The sequence below is a fragment of the Oncorhynchus keta genome, chromosome 3, assembly GCF_023373465.1.
Source record: "Oncorhynchus keta strain PuntledgeMale-10-30-2019 chromosome 3, Oket_V2, whole genome shotgun sequence".
In the NCBI taxonomy this organism is placed as follows: Eukaryota; Metazoa; Chordata; class Actinopteri; order Salmoniformes; family Salmonidae; genus Oncorhynchus; species Oncorhynchus keta.
Genome location: NC_068423.1, coordinates 4,416,737 through 4,426,460, shown reverse-complemented (window position 1 = coordinate 4,426,460; position 9,724 = coordinate 4,416,737). Strand labels below are relative to the sequence as shown.

The following is a 9,724-nucleotide window of genomic DNA, read 5'->3' as shown; positions in this document are numbered from 1 at the left end:
TGAAGACTAGTCATTCAACTGAGACTGCTCTTCTCTGCATCACGGAGGCGCTCCGCACTGCTAAAGCTAACTCTCTCCCTCTGCTCTCATCCTTCTAGACCTATCGGCTGCCTTCGATACTGTGAACCATCAGATCCTCCTCTCCACCCTCTCCGAGTTGGGCATCTCCGGCGGGCCCACGCTTGATTGCGTCCTACCTGACAGGTCGCTCCTACCAGGTGGCGTGGCGAGAATCTGTCTCCTCACCACGCGCTCTCACCACTGGTGTCCCCCAGGGCTCTGTTCTAGGCCCTCTCCTATTCTCGCTATACACCAAGTCACTTGGCTCTGTCATAACCTCACATGGTCTCTCCTAGCATTGCTATGCAGACGACACACAATTAATCTTCTCCTTTCCCCCTTCTGATGACCAGGTGGCGAATCGCATCTCTGCATGTCTGGCAGACATATCAGTGTGGATGACGGATCACCACCTCAAGCTGAACCTCGGCAAGACGGAGCTGCTCTTCCTCCCGGGGAAGGACTGCCCGTTCCATGATCTCGCCATCACGGTTGACAACTCCATTGTGTCCTCCTCCCAGAGCGCTAAGAACCTTGGCGTGATCCTGGACAACACCCTGTCGTTCTCAACTAACATCAAGGCGGTGGCCCGTTCCTGTAGGTTCATGCTCTACAACATCCGCAGAGTGTCCTCACACAGGAAGCGGCGCAGGTCCTAATCCAGGCACTTGTCATCTCCCGTCTGGACTACTGCAACTCGCTGTTGGCTGGGCTCCCTGCCTGTGCCATTAAACCCCTACAACTCATCCAGAACGCCGCAGCCCGTCTGGTGTTCAACCTTCCCAAGTTCTCTCACGTCACCCCGCTCCTCCGCTCTCTCCACTGGCTTCCAGTTGAAGCTCACATCCGCTACAAGACCATGGTGCTTGCCTACGGAGCTGTGAGGGGAACGGCACCTCAGTACCTCCAGGCTCTGATCAGGCCCTACACCCAAACAAGGGCACTGCGTTCATCCACCTCTGGCCTGCTCGCCTCCCTACCACTGAGGAAGTACAGTTCCGCTCAGCCCAGTCAAAACTGTTCGCTGCTCTGGCCCCCAATGGTGGAACAAACTCCCTCACGACGCCAGGACAGCGGAGTCAATCACCACCTTCCGGAGACACCTGAAACCCCACCTCTTTAAGGAATACCTAGGATAGGATAAGTAATCCCCCCCTAAAAGATTTAGATGCACTATTGTAAAGTGGCCGTTCCACTGGATGTCATAAGGTGAATGCACCAATTTGTAAGTCGCTCTGGATAAGAGCGTTTGCTAAATGACTTAAATGTAAATGTAGTTAAAAGTGGCTCGTGATACATGTATTACATAAAGATGCAGTAGATGATATAGAGTACAGTATATACATGTACATATGAGATGAGTAATGTAGGGTATGTAAACATTATATTAAGTGGCATTGTTTAAAGTGGCTAGTGATACATTTTATTACATCAACTCCCATCAATTTCATTTACATTACATTTAAGTCATTTAGCAGACGCTCTTATCCAGAGCGACTTACAAATTTCCATTATTAAAGTGGCTGGAGTTGAGTCAGTATGTTGGCAGCAGCCACTCAATGTTAGTGGTGGCTGTTTAACAGTCTGATGGCCTTGAGATAGAAGCTGTTTTTCAGTTTCTCGGTCCCTGCTTTGATGCACCTGTACTGACCTCACCTTCTGGATGATAGCGGGGTGAACAGGCAGTGGCTCGGGTGGTTGTTGTCCTTGATGATCTTTATGGCCTTCCTGTGACATCGGGTGGTGTAGGTGTCCTGGAGGGCAGGTAGTTTGCCCCCGGTGATGCGTTGTGTACCCTCTGGAGATCCTTACGGTTGTGGGCGGAGCAGTTGCCGTACCAGGCGGTGATACAGCCCGGCAGGATGCTCTCGATTGTGTATCTGTAAAAGTTTGTGAGTGCTTTTGGTGACAAGGTGAATTTCTTCAGCCTCCTGAGGTTGAAGAGGCGCTGCCACCTGCTCCAGTGGGAAGCAGCCACTGGGCAGTTTATTGACTCGTGGTGCAGCCCAATCAGCCACGCAGAAAGGTTGAGTGACAACAAACCTGCCCAATTAGCCGATTCGCTTTCCATACACCCACTCACCCATACTCCGGTCGCCATATTGGGATGCAGCTACCCATACTTGGAAGCATTGCCAAGGGCTGTGCAGTAAGCAATAGAAAGGAGACCAGTGAGGGCTATGGCTTTTAACCGAAGCTCACTTAAACCAACAGACACAGTGGTACGAAAGACATTGGTTTTTATTTCTAAATCATTGTTTTATTTGTTACAGAGATTTCTGACAGAAAATGTTGAGAATTTATTTTGTCTCCCTTTCTCTCTCTTACAATGCACCTACTGCTAAATCATGCTTTACTCTTATTCAAACGCCCTTCCGTTTGTCTCTATTGATGAGAAAGAGAAATTGAGAGGAGTAGGCAAGCTATTTTAGTGCAGTACTAGTCCCTTTTAAAGCTTTCCCTTTTTCCAGTACATTATTACTTCACATCAAGTCGAGACAAAACAGACCTTGCAGGGTCAATATGCTACTTGTTTCAGATAAACAATAGAGCATACACCACAGCACCCAAGAGTAAGTGTTTGTCTGTAGATACTGAACTCTATAGGCATACATGATGTAGGTATGATGCATGCACTGTTCGATTCGACAGGGAGAGATATAAGTGAGGAATGGGGAAGAAGAGAAGGAATCGGAGGCAGGGAGGGAGATAGAGAGGAATAGTTTTGATGGTACAAAATTTTATTTTCAAATAATCCCACTGTTGATACTCTCACACAGCACACCTCCATTAGCCTTCAACCCTCTCAACTCAAAGTCTCTCGATAAAGGAGAGGTGGAGATGGAAAGAAGAGCGAGGGGAGCGTGTAAGCGGGCCACAGAGTTGGAGAAGGGGGGTAGTGAGGGGGATGACGGAGAGAGGCAGAGGGATTGAAAAAGTGGATTTTACTCATCCTCCTTCTCCTCTCCGTGTGTGATGACATAGCAGATCTGTTTATAGTCAACGTTGCCAGCCACATCTGGGGGAAAGGCAGCCCACAGGTTGGACATCTGAGGGAGAGGAAGACAGAAGGAGAGGCTTACAACTCGGAAACATTGCGGGGAAATGGACAAAGTCCAGTGTCAGACAGCACACAGAAATAAGTCATTCATTATTACTGTAAATAACCATGGCATGAAAGCTCAAACACCATGTTGCTCTAAGGGTGAAATATTCCTCGAGCAAAATAACTGCAAAGAGCAAGAAATACTGTAAATCTCATTGTAATCAGTGTGGTTTCATTTTGAAAAGTTTCTTCAACAATGTTCATTATAAAGGCGATTGTTTATGTATTGCTCAGTTTACGAAATGTATTAAATCGCCCCTTTTTACGCATATTGCTGAAGAAACGTTTCAAATTAAAATCACAGATTCTAATGAGGTTTATGGTATTTCTTGCTATTTGAACAGTGATTGTGCACTAAGAAAATGGCGCTCTAAATGACTGAATGACTGATCCCTCACCTCCTCAGCGGTGAACCTGTCGCACTGGGTGGTCAGGAGCTCCTCAATGCTGGAGGAAAGGAAAGAGGTAGGAAAAGAGAGAGAGAATTATTAACTAGGGCACACATTAAGACTACCTAAAAGAGGTTGTGAGTGAATTTATAGGATAGTAATGGTAGGACAGGGTACAAGGGTGAAAACTTACAATTCCTTCTTGATGAAGCCGGTAGCCTCGGGGTCCAGGACCTTGAAAGCACTCACGATAACATCCTCGGGATCAGCACCTAAGAGGAAGGGAAGAAGAGGATCCTCAGTTAAACTCGGTTACCTCAAACTCACAGTTATGGACTAAGAAGTGATGGACTAAGAAAAGCAGTAGAAGTATTAATTATTAACAAACAAAACTTTATGTAAAATATATGTACATTATATAGAAACTTATACTGAACAGAAATATAAACGCAACATAAAGTGTTGGTCCCATGTTTCATGAGCTGAAATAAAAGATCCCAGAAATGTTCTATTTGCACAAAAAATATTATTTATCTCAAATTTGGGGAACAAATTTGTTTACATCCCTATTAGTGAACATTTCTCCTTTGCCAAGATAATCCATCTACCTGGCAGGTGTGGCATATTAAGAAGCTGATTAAACAGCAATATCATTACACAGGTGCACCTTGTGCTGGGGACAATAAAAGGCCACTCAAAAATGTGCAGTTGTGTCACACAACACAATGCCACAGAGGTCTAAAGTTTTGAGGAAAAGTGCAATTGGCATGCTGACTGCAGGAATGTCCACCAGAGCTGTTGCCAGAGAATGTAATATTAATTTCTCTACTGTAAGCCGCCTCCAACATTGTTTTAGAGAATTTGGCAGTACGTTCAACCGGCCTCACAACTGCTAATCACGTGTAACCACGCCAGCCCAGGACCTCCACATCCAGCTTCTTCACCTGCGGGGATCGTATGAGACCAGCAGTCTCATACGGTCAGAAACCGTCTCAGGGAAGCTCATCTGCGTGCTCGTCATCCTCACCAGGCCAGGGTCTTGACCTGACTGCATATCAGCGTAGTAACTGACTTCAGTGGGCAAATGCTCACCATCGATGGCCACTGGCAAGCTGTAGAAGTGTGCTCTTCACAGATGAATCCCAGTTTCAACTGTAGCGGACAGATGGCAGATAGTGTGTATGGCGTTGTGTGGGCGAGTTGTTTGCTGATGTCAACTTTGTGCCCCATGGTGACGGTGGGGTTATGGTATGGGCAGGCAAAAGCAAGGAACACAATTGCATTTTATTAATGGCAATTTGAATGTACAGAGACAACGTGACAAGATCCTGAGGCACATTGCCGTGCCATTCATCCGCCGCCATCAGTATGATAATGCACGGTCCCATGTCACAAGGACCTGTACACAATTCCTGGAAGCTGAAAATGTCCCAGTTCCTCCATGGCCTGCATACTCACCAGACATGTCACCCATTGAGCATGTTTGGGATGCTCTGGATTGACATGTACGGCAGCGTGTTTCAGTTCCTGCCAATATCCAGCAACTTCGCACAGCCATTGAAGAGGAGTGGGACAACATTCCACAGGACACAATCAAGAGCCTGATCAACTCTATGCACAGGAAATGTGTTGCACTGCATGAAGCAAATGGTGGTCACACCAGATACTGACTGGTTTTCTGATCAACTTCCATACCTTTTTCTTAAGGCATCTGTAACCAAAAGATGCATATCTGTATTCTCAGTCATATGAAATACATAGATTAGGGCCCAATGAATTTCTTTCAACTCAGTAAAATCTTTGAAATTGTTGCATGTTGAGTTTATTTTTTTGTTCAGTATATAGACATATAACTATCCAACTAGTTTATATTCGCTATACAGAAAGTATAGAAAGTACAGAAAGAGGGACTAAAATATCTGACTGCTCACTCTCATTAAGAAAAAGTAATGTAAGTTATGTAGCTTATACAAAACATTTAGAACACCTGCTCTTTCCATGACAGACTGACCAGGGGAATCCAGGTGAAAGCTACAGTATGATCCCTTTATTTATGTTACTTGTTAACAGGATATGGTAGTAGGTGCCAGATGCACTTGTTTGTGTCAAGAACTGCAACGCTGCTGGGTTTTTCACGCTCAACAGTTTCCCGTGTGTATCAAGAATGGTCCACCACCTAAAGGACATCCAGCCAACTTGGCACAACTGTGGGAAGCCTTGGAGTCAACATGGGCAAGCATCCCTGTGGAGAGCTTTCAACACCTCGTAGAGTCCATGTGCAACTCAATATTAGGAAGGTGTTCTTAATGTCTGGTATACTCCGTGTATGATGGATGCATTACCAGGCTAGTACAGCTCGGCTTGGTTCAGCTGAGTAATGTGAAAAAGCTATAAGTCGCTCCTAGAGGTTGACCTACCCTTCAGCTTCTCTCCGAACATGGTGAGGAAGACGGTGAAGTTGATGGGGCCGCTGGCCTCCTTGATCATGGCTTCCAGCTCCTCATTCTTCACGTTCAGTTGACCCATAGTGGCCAGCACGTCCCTAAGATCATCCTTGCTGATGATTCCATCTCTGTTCTGATCAATGATTGTGAAAGCCTAGCAGGAAGCGAAGCAGATGAGAGAGTTGATACCATATTATTCACTGTGGAGCAATCCAAATGACATCGATCACATTAACATGACGGTCTTAAGTAAATGTAATGTTTCTATTGCTTAGAAGCATATGAAAATAAGTTACTGTTATCACACTACCCAGTACCCTATTGAAATGCATTGCCATGACCTCAGTCTCCTCATTTCAAAATTCATTAGACTAGTCGATGATAATAGACATTGTGTAAGGAACAAAATGAGGGTGCACTGCATTGTGAAATTTGAGTTGCGGGAATATTTGCATCACAATTTCACAAGATTTTCCCCAAGATAGTCCATCAAGATAAATGTGAAAAGGTCTCTCTCCACACATAGCTGCAGTGAAACCCAAGAAGGCTATAGAGCACACAGTGGACTTGGCAGCTGTCCAACCACTTGTCTTTTTAAGGTGTTAAAATGGTGTCGGGACATCAGACAAGCCTAGAGACATTTAAGGAATCAGTATTGATTACACCACTAACACACCTCCCCTTGCCCCCCTCGCCCCTTCCCAGATTAATCCCTCTGCCCCCAACCCCTGTTCTTTTTTTTTATCCACACCTGTCTCCAATTGGCCAAGTCAATCACACAAAGACAGGGATATACCCAAAGACTCTGACACACTTCCATTTTACCCCTTAAAAATCATACAAATTGTTATCAGTTTCCCAAATGATTGTAATTTGTCTCCCTCGCTGATTAGGTTGTGCTCTCCTAAATACTGAGAGCACTTCCAATGTGAACATTCCCACATGATTTTAACAACTCGTAGGTGTCACAGGGACAGGTTCGTAGAGGGGGTGCTGGGGAGGACTACCCAGCAAACCAAAATTGGTTCTGTGAAAGTTCCCAGAACATTCCTTAGGTTTCAGCAAATGTTCTCCAAATACAAAAACGGTGCAGTCGTGTTGATGATTATACAATGTCTGTATAAAACCTGTCTGAACACATTTCATTCTTTACAGGTAGATTATATTAAATTACCTGGAAACCTAATAGAGAACATTTAGGGAATGTTCTGTGGTGGTTGTTACAGAGGTTGTGCACAACATTTTAGTGAATGTTAGGAGAACATTCCAAGGATATATATATATATATATATATATATATATATATATATATATATATATATATATATATATAAAATATAAACAAATCTGAAAAACAGGATGTTGTCATCCTAATGTTAGATAAAACCCTAACTAGAACTTAATGGTTCTCTTAGCTAATGTTCTGGGAAATGTTCCCGGTTTGCTGGGTAGTGACCTGTCCCAAGTGACCGCTGTCATCTGTCTTCTGCTGGCGGCTCTAATACATTTTTTTTAAATTGTCAAATGGAGCAAAACACTTTATCGAATCAAGTCTGTCTGTCCAGCTCTATGACAGCTATCACTTCCATCACGCCCACAGTGATAGATACAGTAAAATGTGAACGCCACCAATGAGGACGCCACCTGCCTTAGGATGTCCTTGTCTTAACTATTACAAAGTCGTTGGGTTGTTTGTCTATTTTGGGCTTTTGCAACCCTCTTTCAATGGGATCACAATGTGATGTGTGGAGATGTTACAATGGCATGTATCCCAAGGACTATGTCGGCTGACTTATTACAACTACTTGACCAAGCATTGATATCCATTGAAAATAGTTTAAGTGTGGCAGAACCCCCAAAAAAAAAAAAACCCTCACCTCCTTGTACTCCTGAATCTGGCTCTGCTCAAACATGGAGAACACATTGGAGGATCCACCCTCTCCCTGCTGCTGTCTCTTCTTGGCTTTCTTGGGTGCCTGGGGATAAACGATGACCAAGACATGTAACTTAACTCACAGTCAACACAACCAACATTTTACTGTAACGGCCTGTTTGGGCCATCCATGCCACTCTGGCTCATTTTGGGCCAGAAGGTCTTAGACCTCCACAGTAGCAAGAGGCAATCCCTAAGATATTTTTTGAGAATGATTCCTTGTCATTGTCAGTGACATCAGTTGTGCCAGAAGTAGCCCCTCTAGGAATTTACTAGGTATTGTCATTGACCTCTAGGGATGATCTGTGTCCTTCTGCTATTTTAGCTGTTAACCGTCACAAGTTCCTAGGCCGTCATTGAAAATAAGAATTTGTTCGTAACTGACTTGCCTAGTTAAATGAAGGTCGAATTAAAAAAATTAAAAAATACATGGGAGTGATGCTTAGCTTTACTTCAGATTTCGATGCCTGGGTGCTTTTAGCTTTTGTCTGAATAAGTTGTACCAATTCAAGTCGCACTTTATCAGCATAAGGCTTTCAAAAAAAGGTGAGTTGCATAAAAGGCACTCGGTCTGTTCAATTGTAGCGTCAAAATTGGCTAAGATTCTGTAATATCTTAGAGGCCTCTTGAGCAGTGGTCCCCAAACATCCTTTAAGTATTTCCTTTTGATGCGCCATTTCAACAAAACCCGAGTATAAAAGCCACAAGACTTGGTCTTGGCTCTTTTGCCCAGGGAGGAACCAGCTTCCACCAATAGGTCCCGAACTAGTTTGGTTCCAGTTTTCAGAGTCCATTTCATTGCCATTATCCAGTTTTGCATTGGTATCCTACTATCAATTATGCTTTAAGTTATCAGTTTATCAAAGACAATCCTAGACCCTAGAAACTGTTCTCCATTGAGAGGAACGCAAACACACTCACCATCTCTTTAGAGTTTGTGGGGGTTTTGGTTGGTCAAGATGAGAAGTCTATGCCAAGTCGATGTGACTGACATGTTTGTGTTGGCCCCTTGCCTTATATACTAACTCAATGGGGCTAACTTTAGCTGCACCATCAAGTTTGGCAAGAAAAGAGGGAGCTGAGGAACGTAAGAGAGAGAGGGAGGAGCAAGGGGGTGCTCAGGGTATCGCCTTTCCGGCACTCCAAAATAGGCTCAGGGAGTCTTGGAATTAGGTGAATTCGAGCACAACATTCAGGCCTTACTTTGGTGTCAGTGTCACACTGACAACACACACAATATGGACCAACCTCTATTGCAGCCTTTGGGACTATTGAACCGCCCCTCGCCCTTCCTTTCTCTCTTTAACACTTCATTCATAGCATGCTCAAGGTCTTTGTTGTGGCTATTTTATTCCACCCACCCCAAGACCGCAAACAACACAATGGGCTATTGTGGCACATCCATTGTATCCATGTCATGCCTGTTACCAGTTGCAGGTCCTTCCTGTTACAACACTTTACACCGTTCATAAAACAACAGATAAGTATGTGTTTGAAGCGCAGGCTTTAAAACATATTTTAAAAGTCACCACTTGTTCAATTGACCCGTTGAGATCTGTGTATACAGTACGTACCCCCTACTAGTGTGGAAGAAGCCAACTGAATGGATGACAGTAATGACATGTGGAAACTGTTGGCTGAGGGGGTTGGTAACGTTCCAGTAATGACAAGGTCACACATATTCAAGAGACAGAACAGAATATAGCAGCAATTGCTAAGTAATTACCAAAACATACTATACATTCCTGCAACTCCAGTCCTGGATTACCCCCCAACAGCACACATTTTGTTG

The 9,724-nt window shown here is 44.3% G+C and overlaps 1 protein-coding gene across 1 annotated transcript; it reads right to left on the bottom strand.

Annotated features, from left to right (window-relative positions):
• Positions 1-2,285: 2,285 nt before the first annotated feature.
• On the bottom strand, positions 2,286-8,985 carry mylpfb (myosin light chain, phosphorylatable, fast skeletal muscle b). Its single transcript, XM_035745663.2, has 6 exons — positions 8,854-8,985; positions 7,877-7,975; positions 5,973-6,153; positions 3,749-3,827; positions 3,565-3,613; positions 2,286-3,110 (listed from the first exon to the last, which is right to left on the bottom strand). Exons 1-6 carry the CDS (start codon positions 8,854-8,856, stop codon positions 3,006-3,008), a joined length of 516 nt encoding a protein of 171 aa, XP_035601556.2. The 5' UTR covers positions 8,857-8,985; the 3' UTR covers positions 2,286-3,005.
• Between the last annotated feature and the right edge of the window lie 739 nt (positions 8,986-9,724).